The sequence below is a fragment of the Felis catus genome, chromosome A2, assembly GCF_018350175.1.
Source record: "Felis catus isolate Fca126 chromosome A2, F.catus_Fca126_mat1.0, whole genome shotgun sequence".
Classification (NCBI taxonomy): Eukaryota; Metazoa; Chordata; class Mammalia; order Carnivora; family Felidae; genus Felis; species Felis catus.
In genome coordinates this window covers 12,555,594-12,575,343 of record NC_058369.1, presented here as the reverse complement: position 1 = coordinate 12,575,343, position 19,750 = coordinate 12,555,594, and the positions used below count along the sequence as shown (strand labels likewise).

Genomic DNA, 19,750 nt, shown 5'->3' with positions numbered 1-19,750 from the left:
GCAGAGTGGAAAGATGGTGAGAAACAGGGTCTGAGTCATATAATCTGGGGCTTTGGGTCCGGATAGACATCAACACGTACATTCTCTTTGCTTCAACTGGACTGAAGGGGGGCTAAGTCACTGGCGTCTCGTGCCCCCATGGGGGAGGGGGTTCTACACGAGCAGGCAGACTTGTGAGCGTTTGTTCGATTTGCACGCATTTCCCTGGACACTTGCTGATCTCGAGTCCTGGGGGCCTCCTGCGACAGCCGCCGCTTCGTCTCTCTGCCTGGATTTGACCTTCCACACTGCCTTCTTGAAGTTCTTGAGAGGGTCCTGCTGCGAGGCTCTTGACGAAGGGTCCTGGAAACGCTCCCGAATGAGATAGCCGTGTCTCGTGGGGGCGATGAAGCCATTGGAAGTTGGGATGATTCTGTTCACCATGGCGTGGACAAACTGGACAGCCAGCAGGGTGCCTTTTCGGGTGGGGGTGGGGGGGACAGCAGGGCACACATGAGACTGTGGGGGCCACAGAGATCCAATCTCACACACGTGAGAGTTGGCTGCGCGGGTCACATCCTTGCTATGCCTCTTACTAGCTTAGGCACGACGACGTCTAAACTCTTGGGAGTCCCCCCCGCCTCGTGGGCGATGTGGGAATGAGAGCCGAACCTGCCTGCTGAGGAGAATTCTAAGGTTCCAAGATGTTAAGTGTGTCAGGTGTATCGGTCTCAGCCCAGAGCGAGCTCGGTAAAGGTTATTATTGGAGGAGGAGGAGAAAGAGAGGTTGTGCACCTGCCCGGGCTGGGCTTTGAAGGCCGCAATCCGCAGACTGCAGCGCCCGAGCCATCCGTAACTTTTTTAACCTGCAGATCTTTGCCACAAGCATTAAGCTACGCTACATCTCGGATTGCAGTGTATTTGGTTACAATGTATTCCAGTCGACCTGATATCCATTCACCCACCCATGCGCTTTGTGACCTTGGGCAAATCTCTTAAGCCCCCTGAACTTCAGCTTCATCACTTGTTACGTGGGGGGGGGGGGGGGGTGGCTAACGGCACGGACGCCCTGCCCAGGGTCAGAAGGGTTCCTTTCTCTATAGGAGATCACGTAGGAGGGCGACAAAGGCAGACGAGCGTCACTGTGTGACCTTGGGCAGTCACCTCACCTCTCAGAGCCTCAATTTTTGCTCTGTAGAATGAGGTGGCTGCCAAGGGAATTCAATGGCCCGGGAACAGGACCCCGTACACAAGAAGTGTTAACTCTCATTAATATGCCTTTAGGGTAATACTGACCACACCGAGAGCTGGGAGGTTTGCAAGGTGGCTGGTCTTAAGCAAGCTGGCCCCTATCGTTTAGGGGGCCTGGGGCAAGAGAATGAATCAGGGCCCGCATCCTATAAGGTCCAATGCGTAAATGTTGGAAATCTAGACAATAAACTATTCAGTGAACTATGCTCTGTCCTCCTACATTGAGGGATGTGTCTTCGGAACCACCTGGAAGGTCATGTTGTGTTGAGAATTCTCAGGGTCCTCAGTTCCATACTGGAAAGTCATGGTGTCCGAGAGTCCCCCGCTCTTTGTGGCTTGGCCCCTCCTCTTCCCTCACTCAGCTTTATCCTACAGTCCTCGGGGCCTCACACATATGCACGTGAACCGCCTACCCAGCTCATGCACCCAGACTCCAGGCTCATCATCCATGGCCACCCCCCAAGTCCCGGGGTGCTCACACTAGGGGCACAGTCCACCCTCAGCAGGATGGACCCGGAGAAGAGGGCTGCCCAGGCCCTAAAGACGGCACCTCCCAGGTGGGGAGAATGTTCCAAGTATCCAGAGCACGGGTCTAAAAAGAGGAGGTGTAGCTCTGGGGGGGCCTGTCCCTGTGACCCACAGACACCTCTGTAACCAGAGGGACCCAGCTAGGGGAGACCAGAGCAGAGCCCTGTAGTGCCCAGAGCCCAGAACAAGGCATTCCTCACCAGATCTAAGCTCGGTCTTGCCCTCAAAGCAAAATGACTCACCATCCAGCACACTCCAGACGATGATGGAGCGGTCCTTCAAGCCCGCATACACGTACTTGTCATCCTTGGAGAAGCAGACACACTGGACTCCTCTACAGTAAGAATTCTGTTGAAAAAGACAAGGTGATCTTGGAGCACCTGGGTGGCTCAGTCAGTCAAGCATCTGACCTCAGCTCAGGACACGATCACAGTTTGTGAGTTCAAGTCCTGCATTGGGCTCTATGCTGAGAGGCTAGAGCTTGCCTCAGATTCTGTGTCTCCCTCTGTCTCTGTCCCTCCCCGGCTCACGCTCTGTCTCTGTTAAAAATAAAACGTTAAAAAAAAAAAAAAAGACAAGGTGATCTGGATTTCAAACAGAGTCACCTAGGACTCTGCATGAGTCTCTGCCTGAGAGTCACCAAGGCATCTGCATAGGAAGCCGGCCTTGGAAGCCCCTCATGCAGGACGGATCCAATGAAACCCTGGAGAGATCGCAGGACCGATATTCCCAGGACCAAAACACATCTTCATAGGGACGGGATTGAGAGCTTTACAGGCATTTTGCATTGGAGAGCAGGAATTATCTGTTTTAATTTCTTTTTTTTTAAATGTTTTATTTATTTTTGAGAGAGAGACAGACAGAATACGAGTGGGGGAGGGGCAGAGAGAGAGGGAGACAGAATCCATGAAGCAGGCTCCAGGCTCTGAGCTGCCAGCATAGAGCCCGACGTGGGGCTCGAACCTGTGAACCAAGAGATCATGACCTGAGTCCAAGTCGGACACTTAACCGACTGAGCCACCCAGGCGTCCCTATCAGTTTTAACTTAAGTGACCCCCACTATACAAGCATTAACCATAGTGGTATTTTTTTTATGTGTATTTTTGAAAGAGAGAGAGAGAGAGAGAGAGAGAGAGAGAGAGCGTGCGCAAGTGGGGGAGGGGCAGAGAGAGATGGGCACAGAGGATATGAAGCAGGCTCTGTGCTGACAGCAGAGAGACTGATGCGGGGCTTGAACCCATGAACCATGAGATCATGACCTGAGCTGGAGTTGGATGCTCAGCTGACTGAGCCACCCAGGCGCCCCAGCTACAATGGTCTTTAATTAAATGCTATATGCTAAATGCAGCATGGCATCCTAGAGCCTAGAACGGAAAAGGGAAATCCGTTGAAAAATGTGTGATCCTAGTCAGGTTGGTAGCTTAGTTAACAGCACCGTCCCCATGGTAACTCATTAGTTGTGACTAACGTACTCTAGTCACGTAAGAGGTCGACATTGGGGAAGCCGGGTGAGGAGTGTGTACAGGAGAACCTTTGTACGATCTTTACAACTCTGTAGACCTAAAACCATTCCAAGATGAAGTTTATTTACAAACAAAAACAGGGAATGAATAAATAAATGAATAAATAAATAAATAAATAAATAAATACATGACAGGGTGCGTGGGTGGGCTCAGTCAGTTGAGTGTCTGACTCTTGATCTGGGCTCAGGTCACAATCCCAGGGTCGTGGGACCGAGCCCTGTGATGGCTCCACGTGGAGCCTGCTTAAGAGTCTCTCTCTGTCTCTGCCTTGCCCCTCTCCCTCTCTCTCTCAAATTAAAAAAAAAGGGGGCGCCTGGGTGGCTCAGTCGGTTAAGTGTCCGACTTCGGCTCAGGTCACGATCTCGCGGTCTGTGAGTTCGAGCCCCGCGTCGGGCTCTGGGCTGATGGCTCAGAGCCTGGAGCCTGCTTCCGATTCTGTGTTTCCCTCTCTCTCTGCCCCTCCCCCGTTCATTCTGTGTCTCTCTCTGTCTCAAAAATAAATAAACGTTAAAAAAAAATTTAAAAAAAAATAGAAAAAGGAAAAAAGAAAGAGCTAGGTGTATTTAACTGCTGGGGTGATATTTTCCACTCAACAAGATGAAAGGTTACTTACAGCCCAGCCTTATAGTGGCTTCCTAAAAATAAATGTCAGATGGGATGGGAGCTTTTTTTTTTTTTTTTAATGTTTATTTTTTTGAGAAAGAGACAAAGTGCGTGGAGGGGAGGGTCAGAGAGAGAGGGACAGAATCTGAAGCAGGCTCCAGGCTCTGAGCTGTCAGCACAGAACCCAAAGCAGGGCTCAAACCCACGAGATCATGACCTGAGTTGAACTAAATGAGCCAGGACAAAAGTCTTTTACGATGAAATTAGACGTACTATCTCTCTTAGTTACGAGATCATCTTCCTATGTTTATGAATAATTTTTATATCTTACAACCAAAGGTCTGGCCTTCGTTCCCCATTTGAAAGACTGGAATAGTAACACCAACTTTATGAGATCGTTGTAGGGATTACATTATAGAAGGATATTCTAATATGCATTTTCATATAGTATATAATATGAATATATGAATATATTTATTGCAGCTCTTAATTCTATTGATACAAAAAACTAGAATAGCTCCTTACGAGGTGGGCAGTACGGACTCTAAGACACTTTATACGTTAGGGAGTCAGTTGCCAGTTTCCCTCTTCAGACCTTCACAGCTGCTGTTCCTTCTGCCAAGAATGCTGTTCCGCCAGGCTCATTTGACTTTCTTAAATAGCAGCCTCTACCCCCTTTACCTTGTCCTATTTTTCCTCAAAGCTCTTCTTACACACTAGCCCTTTCCCACAAACATTTGTCGAGCCTTGAGGACATGTCAGGAGCTCTCCTAGGGATGGGGGCCACCTCCATAAGCAAAACACAAAAGCCCTCACCTCTGTGAGCCCTCACAGAACTCACACTGTCTCCCCTCTTGAGAACGTGGCTCCGAGAGGCGGCACGGCGTGGCCTCTGGCCACACCTAGAAATCAAAACTCTTGGGCACAAGAATGGCTATCAGGATTAGGGTAAGGAGGGTGAGGCCGGGGTGTGCCGTGCAGGATCTGATCTTAATTTAAAATGGTATCTTGGGGCATCTGGGTGGCTCAGTCGGTTGAGCGTCCGACTTCAGCTCAGGGCATGATCTTGCAGTTTGCGAGTTCAAGCCCTGCATCGGGCTCTCTGCTGTCAGCGCAGAGTCCGCTTCGGATCCTCTGTCTACCTCTTTCTCTGCCCCTCCCCTATTCACGCTCTCTCTCTCTCTCCCTCAAAAATAAAAAAAAAAATGTTTTAACAGATTTCGTTCTCTTGCGTATCTTTTGCATTTGTTTCGATTTTTGTAAACACTGCCTTAAAATAGCGTCTCTCTTGATTGCCGAGTTTCGGGGCAGCCCCTTAAGCTCTGCTCCCGAGGTGAGTGTCTCTCACGGGCCCCACCCTGCTCCCCACCCTGGGTGATGGCACACGGTATGCACTTAATACAGGACACCTGTCATCAGCTTTCTAACGCCGGGACCTAGCCTGCGCGAGGTGTGTGGGCCACGCACCGTGTAGCTCGTCTCGAACCTCCACTTGCAGGCCTGTAGGTCCCAGAGGCACAGCAGGGCTTCCTCGGATCCGCTGACCGCCAGCTGCTCCTTGTGGCTGACCTGCACACAGGTGACCCGGCTCCCGTGGGCCTCCAGAGGGAACACTTTGGAATTCGCACACTCGTAAAGGAAGAGCTCACCGTCGGTCATGCCGTAGATCACACGGTAGTCAGCCAGGACGGCCACGCTGGAGATGGTCTCGGGCAGCTGGGTGTAGAAGGTGTATGTTGGCCCGTCGACAACCGGACAGGGATCCCCGGGGCTGATGTCCAGCACCAGGATGATGCTGTCATAGGCGATGGCCAGGCGCTCCTCTCCTTGACTGAGGGCCATGCAGTTGATGGCTTTCCGGGCCTCGGGAGGGGGGATGCACATCACGTCCTGTCTGGAATTCAGGGGGAACACCAGGACGACCCCCGAAACGAGGCCAGTGAAAAGGAGATTGGCCTGCTGGGCCACCTCCAGACATCTGACCTCACTGGAGGCATCCAGGACGTCCTGCTCCTCACCTGCCACGGAGGGAAGGCCGCATCAGGAGCAGCTCAGAGGGACGGGCTCGCTCCGCAAATCGTTAAGGATTTTGAAAACCGCTTTCACTATCCGTATTCCCCCCACCCTGGTTAACACTTTCTGATGACTTCCTGCTCCCCATCGGGACCAACGGACACGCGGACACACACGAGCGAGCTCTCATCCCAGATGTTTCCTTTACAAACGTCTGTAAAGGGCTGGAGAGTGAATTTTTTTTGCCTTGCAGGCTGTATGCTCTTAACCCTTAACCTCTTAACCCTGAGGTTGAAGCCCCCCCAACAGGCCGCACGCAGGCAGTGTGTGTCCGATCTGGCCCGCGGGCCCCAGTTTGCGGGCTTGTATCTCATTTCCCACCGTGCCCCCTAGCTTCGCGTCGGGCTCCGCCCCTCAACTAGTGAGCAAGGGCCTCAAGCACGGTCACCTCGTCTGTCCTGCTCACTGCCAACCGCAGAGCCCGGCCCTGTGGCCAGCACTAACCAAACATCTGCCAAATTCATGAATGCAGGAGGCCGAGAGTGAATCTCTTTTCTCATATTATCGTTAAAGAGGGATTTCTGTACCTCCATCCGCCCCCATGGAGATCACAGCAGACACAGTCGGTGACATGTCCAGACTCCTTTACGGGCCAGGGCACCCAGACCCTAGGCTGCTCACTGCCCTCAGGTGAAGGGAGCCCCTCATCTCAAAATGCTTAGGGGGTTCTCCCACCACCCAGAACGGCCTGTAGCCAGTGACTGCCTGATGTGGGGATATAAAACACTAGCCCTTGGGGCGCCTAGGTGGCTCAGTCGGTTAAGCTACCGACTTCGGCTCAGGTCACGATCTCGCGGTTCCTGGGTTCGAGCCCTGCATCAGGCTCTGTGCTGAAAGCTTGGAGCCTGGAGCCTGCTTGGGATTCTGAGTCTCTCTCTCTGCCCCTCCCCCACTTGTGCTCTGTTTCTCGAAAATAAACGAACATTAAAAAAAAAAAAACATGACTAGGGGCGCCTGGGTGGCTCAGTCGGTTGAGCGGCTGACATCAGCTCAGGTCATGATCTCGAGGTTTGTGAGCTCGAGCCCTGCGTCGGGCTCTGTGCTGACAGCTCAGAGCCTGGAGCCTGTTTCGGATTCTGTGTCTCCCTCTCTCTGACCCTCCCCTGTTCATGCTCTGTCTCTCTGTCTCTCTGTCTCAAAAATAAATAAACATTAAAAAAAAAAAAAAACACGACTAGGGGTGCCTGGGTGGTTCAGTCGATTGAACGTCCGACTTCGGCTCAGGTCATGATCTCGCGGTTCGTGAGTTCGAGCCCCGTGTCGGGCTCTGTGCTGGCAGCTCGGGAACCTGGAGCCTGTTTCAGATTCTGTGTCTCTCTCTTTGCCCCTCCCCCACTTGGGCTCTGTTTCTCAAAAATAAATAAACATTAAAAAAAATAAATAAATAAAAAGACAAGACCTCTTGCTTCTGAGGTACAGTTTACAGTCTAGGTCCTCCCCCACCTGCTCGCTCAGCCCTCCCCCTGCCCCTGCCTGCTCTGATCACCCCTGCTTAGGTTTCTCCCCGGAGCTCCCCTCAACATACCCCTTGTGCAAACTTCCCCATCACGTGCCCTGCTTCCAGGAAACCCAAACGAAACCAGGGATTGACAACCAGATGGTCAATTACCCACATGCTGGAAATTTATCACATCAAGTCCTGATTTTTATTAGCCACTGTCAACCTGACTACAGTTATGGGGGTGCTATGGACTGAATGTGTCCCTTCAACGCTTATTTATTTTTGAGACAGAGAGAGACAGAGCATGAACGGGGTGGGTCAGAGAGAGAGGGAGACACAGAATGTGAAACAGGCTCCAGGCTCTGAGCAGTCAGCCCAGAGCCCTACACGGGGCTCGAACTCACGGACCGCGAGATCGTGACCTGAGCCAAAGTCGGACGTTCAACCGACTGAGCCACCCAGGAGCCCCTGAATGTGTCCCTTCAAATTTGTGTGTCGAAACCCCAGCCCATAATGTGATGGCGTTGGCCAGGAGGCTTTGTGAGGTGATTTGGCCATGAGAGCGGAGCCCCCACGATGGGATGAGTGCCCTTATACAGGGGACAAGAGGGCTTGCACTCCGTGAGGACCTAATGAGAAAGTGGCCATCTGCAACCAGGAAGCCGGCTGTCACCAGACACGGATCCGCCAGTGCCTTGGCCTTGGCTTTGGCCTTCCCAGCCTCCAGAACCGTGAGACGTAAACATCTGTCGTTTAAAACGCCCAGTCTCTGGTGTCTGGTTAAAAGAACCCAAGCAGTCCCGGACAGGAGCTTTGGTTCTTACCCACACAAATGGCCGTGCTTGTATCTTACAAACCTTCTGCTAAGTCCCAAATGGTGACTTTGTTCTTGTCCCCAATCTTGGGGAAGTAAACATAGCTTCCATCGTGTGATACCGCAGTGAGGCCAGTGCGATCCAGAAACGGGGTAGAGGCCCTCGGCTGCCGCACAGACGTGAGATCCCAGACTTTGAAAGACGAGGACTGCTGGGAAGCAGATGCCACCAAGGCCCCACCCCAGACTAACAGGCTCACGGGGGCCCCGACGCCTTCCAGAACTTCCAGCAGGGTCCCCTGCTCCGACAGACTCCACACCTGAGGACAGACAGCAGAGGGCCAAAGCTGACTTCTTCCTTACGCTGTCATAGCTAAGAAATATGCATGAACCGATTTGTCCACCTCTGGTGAATTCTCAGGCTGCAGTTCAAGGGCCTTCTCCACCCCCTCAAACCTCCCCACCCCTCACCGAGCCACTACCACAGCAGTTCTCAAAGTGTGGTCCAGGGAACCCCTGGAGGGTACCGCCAGGCATTTTCAGGAGGGCTTGCAAACACAAAACTGTTTTCATCATAATTCAAGATGCCATTTGCCTTTTCTACTCTCTTCCTCTCACAAAGGAGCGGTGGAGGTTTCCAGAAGCTATGGGACATGAGATGTCACACCAGATCAGAGAATGCAGAATCAAGTACGAGAAGCCAACGGTCTCTTATTGAGCCAGACACGAAAGAGATTCGTCAAAATGCGCAACCACGCCACTCTTGTCGTGAGTTTTGTCTGTTTGTTTGTTTCAGAAACTACAGGATTTTCATAAAAGTGTGTTATTACATTGACATGTAATGTTCATGAATCAACGGAGAAGTATTTTTGGATGTCCTCGCTGCTAATTTTTAATATGGTAATTACCATCAGGGACCAAATGCAACGCGGGATCCTAGACTGGATCCCAGAATAAAGAAAAAGAGGACGTTTGTGGGAAAGCTGGTGAAACTACAGAAGAATTTGCAGATCGGTTAATAACAGTATTGTCCCAGTATAAATGTTTCAGTTTTGATAAAGGGCCCGGGGGGACATGAGATGGTAACATCGAGGCAAGCAGGGTGTAGATGAGATAAATATGTATGTGTGGGGACTCCCTGTACTTTCTTGGCAACTCTTCTGTACCTCCTAAAACTATTCCCCAAATAACTCATTTGTTAAGAATATGCAAATCCAATATATAAATCTATACATCAAACTGATATAACCCACTTATTGAGAATCTTTGGGATCCTTGAGAACCTTTAAGAATGTAAGGAGGTCCTAAGGCCAGAACGTTGGAGAACTGCTACTTTAAATTTTTTTTTTTTCAACATTTGTTTATTTTTGGGACAGAGAGAGACAGAGCGTGAACAGGGGAGGGGCAGAGAGAGAGGGAGACACAGAATTGGCAACAGGCTCCAGGCTCTGAGCCATCAGCCCAGAGCCCGACGCGGGGCTCGAACTCACGGACCGCGAGATCGTGACCTGGCTGAAGTCGGACGCTTAACCGACTGCGCCACCCAGGCGCCCCAGAACTGCTACTTTAGTATGTGCTTTTCCCATCAGAGTGAGAACTTTGAGCTCGGTGGGAATTTTCTGCCATTTCCTCCCAACCCTTCTCCACTCTGAAGGCCAAAATCCTCCCCGTTTTTTCAGGTTCCGTGGGAATGCTATCCCCTTCCTGGGTCTCAGGGGATCCCTCCCCCACATCTTCCCAGTGACCTGCTCTGTTTCGCCTGCACTAGTTTCTGTGAATCTCTGTATTTCGAAGCCAAAAGACCTCTCAAGAATCATACTTTTCTATTCCAGAGGCGGAGTGAGGATGACCTCTGACCTGAATGAGGGCGTCCCGGGACCCGGTGACAATCAGATTGTTCTCAGGACCAAAACTGGCTGTCTCCACGGTGTCCTCGTGTTCAAGGTCGGTGGCCATGAATCGATGAAACCCCTGTGAGTCTGCCAAGAATATCCGGACGGATCTTCCAAACCCTGAAAGGGCAGGGATGGGATTATCCCTTTCATTCCTGGAGGAGCTTGACAGGAGTTCGGTTTAGTCAACAAAGACTTTTTTGAGCACCGACTACTTGGCTGTGGGAGCAACACGGTGGCGAACAAGAGAGACATGGCCCGTGCCATCACACAGCCTAGAGTTGTCAGGTGCAGGGGTGGGAGGCGGGGGGTGGGGGCGGCAGCTGAAAACAGTGACCAATAACCTTGCAGAAAACAGCAAAGTTATTTATTATCGCAAGACTGTGAGTTTCCAGAGGGCTGGGACCGCCTGTTGGGGCTGCTCCTGGTATCCCAGAACCCAGCACAAAGCTGGACATAAGGTAGATATGTTTTTTTTTTTTTAATTTTTTTTCAACGTTTATTTATTTTTTTGGGGTCAGAGAGAGACAGAGCATGAACGGGGGAGGGGCAGAGAGAGAGGGAGACACAGAATCCGAAGCAGGCTCCAGGCTCTGAGCCATCAGCCCAGAGCCCGACGCGGGGCTCGAACTCACGGACCGCGAGATCGTGACCTGGCTGAAGTCGGACGCTTAACCGACTGCGCCACCCAGGCGCCCCAAGGTAGATATGTTTTGAAGACGGAGGGAAGGAAGGGAGGGAGGAAGGGGGTAGGGAGGAGGATAGGAAGGACAAGAAAATAGTTGGAATCTGCAATAAGGGCAATGAAGTCAAGGGGACTGGCTGCCACGTGAAGAAAATGACACCGAGACACGTGTGGCAGACAAGGCATGAAGGGGGAGACCAGAGAAATGTGGCCACAAGTCAAAGAATCACAAGGCAGAAACTAGAAGGGGCAAAAAAGGGTTCTTCTCTGGAGGCTTTGGAGGGACCATGACCCTGCCCACATTTTTTTTTTTTTTTTTTGAGTAATTTTTTAAAGTTTATTTATTTATTTAGAGAGAGAGGGGGAGAGAGACAGAGCATGAGCAGGGGAGGGGTAGAGACAGGGAGAGAAAGAGAATCTCAAGCAGGCTTCCCACTATCAGCACAGAGCCCAACGCGGGACTCAAACCCACGAACCGTGAGATCATGACCTGAGCCGAAACTAAGAGTCAGACGCTTAACCGACTGAGCCAGCCAAGCGCCCCTGCCCACATCTTGATTTTGGACTTCTGGCCTCTAGAATTGTGAGGAAAGAGATTTCTTTTCTTTCTTTTTTTTTTTTTTTAATGTTTATTTATTTTTTCTTCCAAATGTTTATTTATTTTTGGGACAGAGAGAGACAGAGCATGAACGGGGGAGGGGCAGAGAGAGAGGGAGACACAGAATCGGAAGCAGGCTCCAGGCTCTGAGCCATCAGCCCAGAGCCTGACGCGGGGCTCGAACCCACGGACCGAGAGATCGTGACCTGGCTGAAGTCGGACGCTTAACCGACTGCGCCACCCAGGCGCCCCTAATGTTTATTTATTTTTGAGACAGAGAGAGACACAGCATGAGCAGGGAAGGGGCAGAGAGAGAGGGAGACACAGAATGTGAAGCAGGCTCCAGGCTCTGAGCTGGCAGCACAGAGCCCGACGCGGGGCTCAAACTCACAAACTGTGAGATTGTGACCTGAGCCGAAGTCGGATGCTTAACCGACTTAACCACCCAGGCGCCCCGATTTCTATTGTTTTGAGCCACCACATTTATGTGGTAGTTACAGCAACCACAGGACCTTTGAGCGGACATCTGAGAAGGTGGCAGGCCCTGGAAGGGTGGGAACAGCCTGGGATGACCAGGAGGTAGGAAAGGCCTGCGTGTATGTCTCAGGGGCAGCACAGAGGCCAGTGTGGGTAGAGCAGAGTGAAGGAGGGGGAGGGGAGGGAGGGAGAGCCTTGCTAGATTTAACACAAAACAAAACAAAACACCCAACAGGACAATGCCGTTGAACTAGAATTTCAGATAAACAGTGAAATTGCTATAATTAGCAGAAGTAGATCCCAAATATTACGTGGGGTATATTTATACTGAAAAGTTGATTTGTTGTTTATCTGAAGTTTCACTGGGCGTTCTATATTTTACCCGGCACCCTACCCAAGGGGGATTGCTCATTGTGTTCCAAATATGGGCTGGGTGAAGTGTTTTGTTAAGAGGGCCCCTGGCAGTGCAGGAAAGAGGGCCCCAAGGCCAGATCATGCAGGCCGGGACGTGGTGGGGGCAGGGGGGCCGGTGTGGGACTCTTGTGCTATGCACCTGGCCTGCACCAGCCCAGTTTAGACTCCTGGAAACGCCTGAGTCAAGTCAGCTGGGGGCTGGCCGTCCGTCTGATCGCCTCTCCAGGCCCTCCATGCAATTGTTTTATTGAACTACACTTGAACCTGAGGCTCACACAGAAGGACGTTACGGGAAACGGATCGAGTGCATCAGGATATCTGCTGTCCAAGGATATTTGCATCCCATTCGTGTGCAGGAAAGGGTTAACTCAGCAGGCCTGGGTGTCCCTGTTCTGCACGTGAATGGTTTGGCCCTTGCCAGGCTCCTGAGAGGTGCCCTCTAAGCCCTTGGAATGTCCTCTTTGATAAAAGTGTCCTTGTGGGGCCCCGGGGTGGCTCATTCAGTTAAGTGTCCAGTTTCAGCTCAGGTCATGATCTCACCGTTTGTGAGTTCGAGCCCCACGTCGGGCTCTCTGCTGTCAGCACGGAGCCCGCTTCGGATCTTCTGTCCCCCTCCGTCTGTGCTCTTCCCCCTCTCTCTCTGCCCTTCCCCCACTTGCACTCTCTCTCTCTATCTCTCAAAAATAAATAAGCATTAAAAAAAAGTATCCTGGTTATACTTGAGGCCTTGGGCCACACGGGATGGCCAACGCTCACGTGTGTTTGGCAGTGGGAGCTTTGGGACACACGGTATCAGCTTGACCTTGGGGGGGGGGGGTTGTTGGGAGACCGAGGTCAGCCGGGCAGGTGATCAGCTGTGTCTCCATAATCAACCCCCGGTAAAAATCCTGGACGCCAAGGCTGGTTGAGCTCCCCCGGTCGGTGCTGTTGTCACACACGGTCGCTGACAGAAGTAAGCGCTGTCCACGTGACTCCACGGGGAGGGGACACCTGGAAGCTTGGGCCTGGTGTCTTCTGAACTCAGCCCCACACACCTCTACCCTTTGCTGATCTTAATCCAAGGGACCCCCTGAACCACAATTCCGTTTCTGACACTGGAAAGAAATCCGTGCCTGATCTTAGCTAAGCTGGGATTGGGCTACCTCTTCTAGAGCAACAGGTGGGTTCCCGAAGCTGTGGATGGGGAAACTGCTCGGGCTTCTCCTCATTGGCCGCTGGAAAGAGCCACACGTGAAACCCGCTGTAACAGGTTTCTAGGTCACTGGGGTCTTCAGTGCCCTTGACCTCAGTCCTGATTCCAGTCCGTGCCTGTACCCTTTGTTCGTCTTTCTTCTCACGTGCCTGTTTCCCATGCTGCCTTTCGCGCATACTTGCGCCACCTAAGATTCTTTTGGAAACTGGACGGAAGATGTGCAGGAGCCATCACCACGAGCCACACGTGGCTCTTCATGTGGCTGGTCCAAGTCGAGATGAGCTGTTGGTGTAGAACACGTGCCAGGTTGCATAACCTTCGCGCGAGAATTTTGTCATTTTTTTTTTTTTTTTTTTAGTTTGGTTATTTTTGAGAGAGAAAGACAGAGCACGAGCGGGGGAGGGGCAGACAGAGAGGGAGACACAGAATCCGAAGCAGGCTCCAGGCTGCGAGCTGTCAGCACGGAGCCCGGCATGGGGCTCGAACTCACGAACCTGGAGATGGTGACCTGAGCCGAAGTTGGACGCTTAAACGACTGTGAAAAATACCGCTAAGAATTTTTATGTCAATTTCATGTTAAATTTTTAGAATGTATTGGGTTAAATAAGATATATTATTCACATGAATGACACCTGTGTCTTTTTGCCTTTTTAAATAGGGTCATGCCAGGGCACCTGGGCGGCTCAGTTGGTTAAGCATATGACTTCGGCTCAGGTCACGATCTCACGGTTTGTGAGTTCGAGCCCCGCATCGGGCTCTGTGCTGACGGCTCAGAGCCTGGAGCCTGCTTCGGATTCTGTGTCTCCCTCTCTCTCTGCCCCTCCCCTGCTCATGCTCTGTCTCTGTCTCTCAATAATAAATAAACGTTTACAAAATTTAAATAGGGTCATGAGAACATTCAGTTATGAATGTGGCTCACATTTGTGGCTTGCATTACTGGACAGCACTGGTCTAGAGTTCCTCTGACCCCTTATAAAAATCAGGGCTGATTTTAGGGCAATGAAATTACCCTATCTGAGGTTATAGTGGTGGATATACGCCATTACACATTTGTCCAAATCCATAGAAGGCACTACAGCCAGAATGACCGTAAACTACAGACTTTGGGTGATGATGATGTGTCAATGCAGGTTCATCGATTGTAGCAAATGCACCCCTCCAGTGGGGGGTGTTGATATTGGAGGAGGCTGCATGAGAGTACGGAGTGGGGGGGATATAGGGGGTCTGTGGGAAATCTCTGTACTTTCTGCTCAACCTGGCTGTGAACCCAAATCCGATCTTTATTTTTTTTAAGTTCATTTTTTTTTTTTAATTTTGAGAAGGGAAAGAGGGGCAGAGAGAGAGAGAGAGAGAGAGAGAGAGGGAGAGAGAGAATCATAGGCAGGCTCCGTGCTGTCAGTGCATAGCCCAATGTGGGGCTAGATCCCATGAACCATGAGATCAAGACCTGAGCTGAAATCAAGAGTTGGATGCTCAACTAACTGAGCTACCCCATGCACCCTATGATATATATATATATTTTTAATATTTATTTATTTAAGCAATCTCTACATCCAACATGGGGTTCGAACTCACCACCGCTGAGATCAAGAGTCACACACTCCTCCGACGGGGCCAGCCAGGCATCCCCCAAACTGACCTTTAAACAAAATAGTCTTTTTGGGGGCACCTGGGAAGCTCAGTCAGTTGAGCGTATGACTTTGGCTCCGGTCATGATCTCGCAGTTCGTGAGTTTAAGCCCCACATCGCTGCTTCAGATCCTCTGTCCCCCCTCTCTCTGTCCCTCCCCCACTTGCGCCCTCTCGAAAATAAATAACCGTTAAAAGAAAAAGAGAGAAAGAAAAAATAGTCTTTTTTTTTTTTTCTTTAATCGGGCTGCGGATTGTCTGTTGGTCACCTCCTAGGAAGCCTTCCCTGTTTCAGACAGAAGAAGAAAACTCTATCACCCACTCCCATGACCCCTGATTCTTGTCTGGTTATAGCACCAACCACACTTTTTTGTGGCTACCTTATTGTAGGGGCTGCATTGCCTGGCTCCTCCCTGGGAGCACCCCATCCTCTCATGCAGCACTCCTTAATCCCTGTGACTGGCGGGGATAAGCACCCTCATCTCAAATGAACCAGAAGCACAGAGAGGTTAGGTTTACCCCGAACAGGGAAAGCTGCAGCCCGGGGGCCAAAACTGGCCTGGCATCTATTTCTGTGTGACCCGTGAGGTCAGGATAGGTTTTACGATTTTAAATCGTTGAAAAAATAAATAAATATAAGACTACTATTTTGTGACACGTGAAAAGGATACAAAATCCAAATTTGGGCATCCATCAACAAAGTCTTAGTGGCACACAGCCGGCCCCACTTGAAATATCATCTGTGGAGGCTTTCACGTTACAGGTGCGACAGGGACCACTGGGTCTGTGGCCTTTCAGAAAAGGGTTTGCCAGCCACGGGTCTCGAATGGCCCCCCTCCCTCCAAACCCCTCTCCACCACTTCCAACCAAATCCAGAGTTGCCCCCACCCCCACTCCCTGCCACCATGGCTCCAAATAAGAGTTAGATACTACCTGCAGCGAGAAGGGACTCATCTTCAGAGACTACCAGGAACCTCACAGCTTCCGGAAGCTTCTCCAGCAGGCTGTCTCCTTCGGGGGAAATCTGTGCAAAGTCAAGGATGCCCATCAAGCATTTCCACAGGGTTAAGAGTCCAGGGTCAAGAGTTTGAATGCAAGGCTCTGTCACTCACCAGCTTCCAAGAAAATTCCTTAGCCCTTGGGTACCTCAGTTTCCTCATCTATTAAATGGGCGATGATACAGGACGACCACATAGGACCATCATGGGCTAAGAATCATGCAGAATGGTTCCCCCCACAACCTGCACATAGTCAGCCCTCCCAACGTGGTAGCTCTTAGTATTACCGTTGATACTGTTTTTGTAACTAGCTCAGGCACCCGGAGAACATTCCGGCACTTGTTTCCTGCCCCCAGAGGAGCTCTGGAGATCTCAAATAAGATGGAAACTCCCATTCCCGAGTTGCAGGACTGATTCTGTTCAGATCGAAGAGGATGGTTCTTTCCTCAATCCTGCAGCCCCAATTCAGCTACGGATTATTTTTTTAATTTAAATTTTAGTTAGTTAATATACGGTGCAATATTGGCTTCTCAGCTACTGATTTTTGAGCATCTGACAGCCACCAGGCCGAGAGCCAAAAACTTTACATTCATTACCTCGGGGAGGGGCACAGACAGGATGCCTCGGGGGCCAAGAAAAGGGAGTTGTTGGCACTAATCCAAGCCAATGTTTAAAAAAATATATTCGTTCACCTTCGTGTAGTGGGGGTGGGAGAAATGAATTTCCTCATGGCTCTCACTGTTGATTTTTTTAACTGCTGATTGAAAAAAAAAATGTTCCTTTTAAAACTTAGAGAGTTAAACAATACTGTATAAGATGGGGGGGGGGGGGGGGGGAAGAAGTATCCAGAGCACATCAGGAACACCTCTCCACCTTTCCTGCCATTGTCCCTTCACCCCAGAAGGGGCTGTTGTCTACTTTGTGAGCACCTGCTTGCACAGGTGAGCATTTACACGACCATCCTTTTTTGTTTTTTTTTAATTTTTTTTTTTTTCAACGTTTATTTACTTTTGGGACAGAGAGAGACAGAGCATGAACGGGGGAGGGGCAGAGAGAGAGGGAGACTCAGAATCAGAAACAGGCTCCAGGCTCCGAGCCATCAGCCCAGAGCCCGACGCGGGGCTCGAACTCACGGACCGCGAGATCGTGACCTGGCTGAAGTCGGACGCTTAACCGACTGCGCCACCCAGGCGCCCCTCGACCATCCTTTTTTGTACCATCCGTCATAGATACTGTTCTGCAAGTTTGCTTTTACGTAATGCGTCCGGGGCAGCGGTTCTCAAAGGGTGGGAGGGCGATTTTGTGCCACCCTCGCCGGCCAAGAGCTGGCAATGCCTCAAGACATTTTTGTCAGGACCGAGTGCCAACAATTACGCACATTGGCCGGCCCCCAGGAGACACCAAGAGAGGTTTCCTGAAACGCGCAGTTGCAAATCCCTAGAATTAAGAAGCCAAATGTCATTTATTAAAAGATCAAAGGTAGGGGCGCCCGGGGGGCTCAAGTTGGTGAAGCATCTGACTTCGGCTCAGGTCACGGTCTCGCGGTGCGTGGGTTCGAGCCCCGTGTCGGGCTCTGTGCTTGCAGCTCGGAGCCTGGAGCCTGCTTTGGATTCTGGGTCGCCCTCCTTCTCTGCCCCTCCCCTGCTCAGGCTCTGTCTCTCTCTCTCTCAAAAATAAAATAAACATAAATAAATAAAATAAAATAAATAAAAAATAAAAAATGACCGAAGGTGAAGACATCTGGGCACTTTGAGGCCAAGCAATGTGGGCGTCACACTCAGTAAAACAGCTTACCAAGGAGACGGAGCCCTTGCTGAACCCGGTGACCATCTTCCCCTGCTTCTGGAGCGAGACCCCACAGGTAGGCGTTTCTTCCTTGATGCTGGATAAATGTTGCCTCCCCTGCGGCTTTCCTGTGGCTGAGCTCCACAGGCCGGCCACGCCACCCTGGGACACGGTCAGCAGCGTGGCCCGGGAAGCCAGCACTCCTGCATACACCCAGCAGTCAGAGGGATCTCCCAGGATCTGGAAAACCAGTTCTGCAGTTTCTAGATGCCACGCACTGACCTAATGGAGTCGTGAAAAGGAAGAGAAATCTCAGTGAGAGACCTGGGTGGCGGGTTTTCCAGGGGCAAACGCAAAACCCGTGCTTTTTCGTAGTGCATGCATTTCCTTTTCAGCGTTGGCAGTTCCAAACAAGGCAGGCGGGAGACACACCCTGGATCAGAGCCTAGAACAGCAAAAGGACATTGGTGGAAAACTTGATGCAATCCAAGTGAAGTCTGCGTTGGGCTGATAGAAATGACCAACATTAATGTCTTAGCTGTGGCGAATGTACCCTGATTATGTAAGATGTTGACATTACAGGAGACTGAACAGAAGGGCATATGGGAACTCTTTCTAACAGCTCTATCACTTTTCCACGAACCTAAAATTTCTCCAAAGTGACAGTCTCAAGAATGAGAGAAAAGTTAGCCACGCCGTATACGTTCACATATATGTTCACCTCAAGTAATTACTGATCAGAGCAGATTTCATATTTAACCTCACCAGAAAAAGTACCCTTTTTAATTGACAGTAACCATTTAAATAGTAAACATTTGCCCATTAATTCTCCTTTCGGGGTTTACTCTAGAAAAAAATTTTTTTAATGTTTATTTATTCTCGAGAGAGTGCGAGCAGGGGAGGGGCAGAGAGGGAGACACAGAATTGGAAGCACGCAAAATTGGAGACACAAAATTGGACAGCTCCAGGCTCTGAGCTGTCAGCACAGAGCCCAACGCGGGGCTGGAATTCACGAACCGTGAGATCATGACCGGAGCCGCAGTCAGATGCTTAACCGACTGAGCCACCCAGGCACCCCTGGGGTTTACTCTAAAGAAATATGGAGAGATACAAAGATCTATGTAGAAGGAAAGTTGCCTCAATTATTTGAAGGTGCAAGGAACTGGAAACAACTTATCTGTCCAGCAGTAAGGGATCAGGTACATAACTACCATGGAGTCATGCAAGGCAATCTTAGGAAGTCACTAAGCATGCTGTTTTTGAAGAATGCTTAAGGTCATGGACAAATAAAATAGATTTCTGAAACTGCATCGATAGCTTCATATATGTTTTTGTCCCCATTTTGTGTTATACATACATGCACATGTGTATGTGTATGAAACCCACATAAAATAAAACCCTGTAAAATGTTGACAGCATTTGTCTTAGGGATTGTTTATTATCATTTCTTATTTCTTTACTGTATTTTCCTGACTTCTGCTGATAACCAAATGATTTCTTTAACCAGTTTTGCAATCAGTCAACACCTCTCTAATATTGAAGCCTGCACCGTCAGTAAAAATACAAGGCAAGCTGCATGTGACTTTAAATTTTTTATCAATCACTTTAGAAAAAGTAAGAAGAAGGGTGCCTGCGTGGCTCAGTCTCGGGTCATGATCTCACAGTTCGTGAGTTCGAGCCCCGCATCCGGCTCTCTGCTGACAGCGGGGAGCCTGCTTCAGATCCTCTGTCTTCCTCTCTCTGTCCCTCCCCGACTTGTGCGCCCGGGTGACTGCTTGCTCTCTCTCTCTCTCTCTCTCTCTCTCTCTCTCTCAAAAATAAAAATAAACATTTAAAAAAGTAAGAAAAACAAGGGAGAGCAATTTAAAT

General features: G+C 50.3%; 1 protein-coding gene across 6 annotated transcripts in view; it reads right to left on the bottom strand.

Moving 5' to 3' along the window:
• The window catches only part of NWD1 (NACHT and WD repeat domain containing 1), a 75,496-nt gene that overhangs the window by 6,630 nt on the left and 49,116 nt on the right, over positions 1–19,750 (bottom strand). For 5 of the 6 annotated variants that reach the window (XM_019819120.3, XM_045047843.1, XM_045047838.1 and 2 more), the window contains 7 exons: positions 17,891–18,163; positions 16,032–16,122; positions 10,070–10,224; positions 8,256–8,532; positions 5,352–5,902; positions 2,001–2,106; positions 15–455 (listed from right to left, as the gene is read on the bottom strand). In XM_019819120.3, the coding sequence (XP_019674679.3) occupies positions 154–455; positions 2,001–2,106; positions 5,352–5,902; positions 8,256–8,532; positions 10,070–10,224; positions 16,032–16,122; positions 17,891–18,163 (1,755 nt within the window). In that variant the 3' untranslated portion in view covers positions 15–153. Of the gene's footprint in view, positions 1–14; positions 456–2,000; positions 2,107–5,351; positions 5,903–8,255; positions 8,533–10,069; positions 10,225–16,031; positions 16,123–17,890; positions 18,164–19,750 lie in introns of those variants that run through there. The other variant, XM_045047845.1, reaches the window with a different exon arrangement.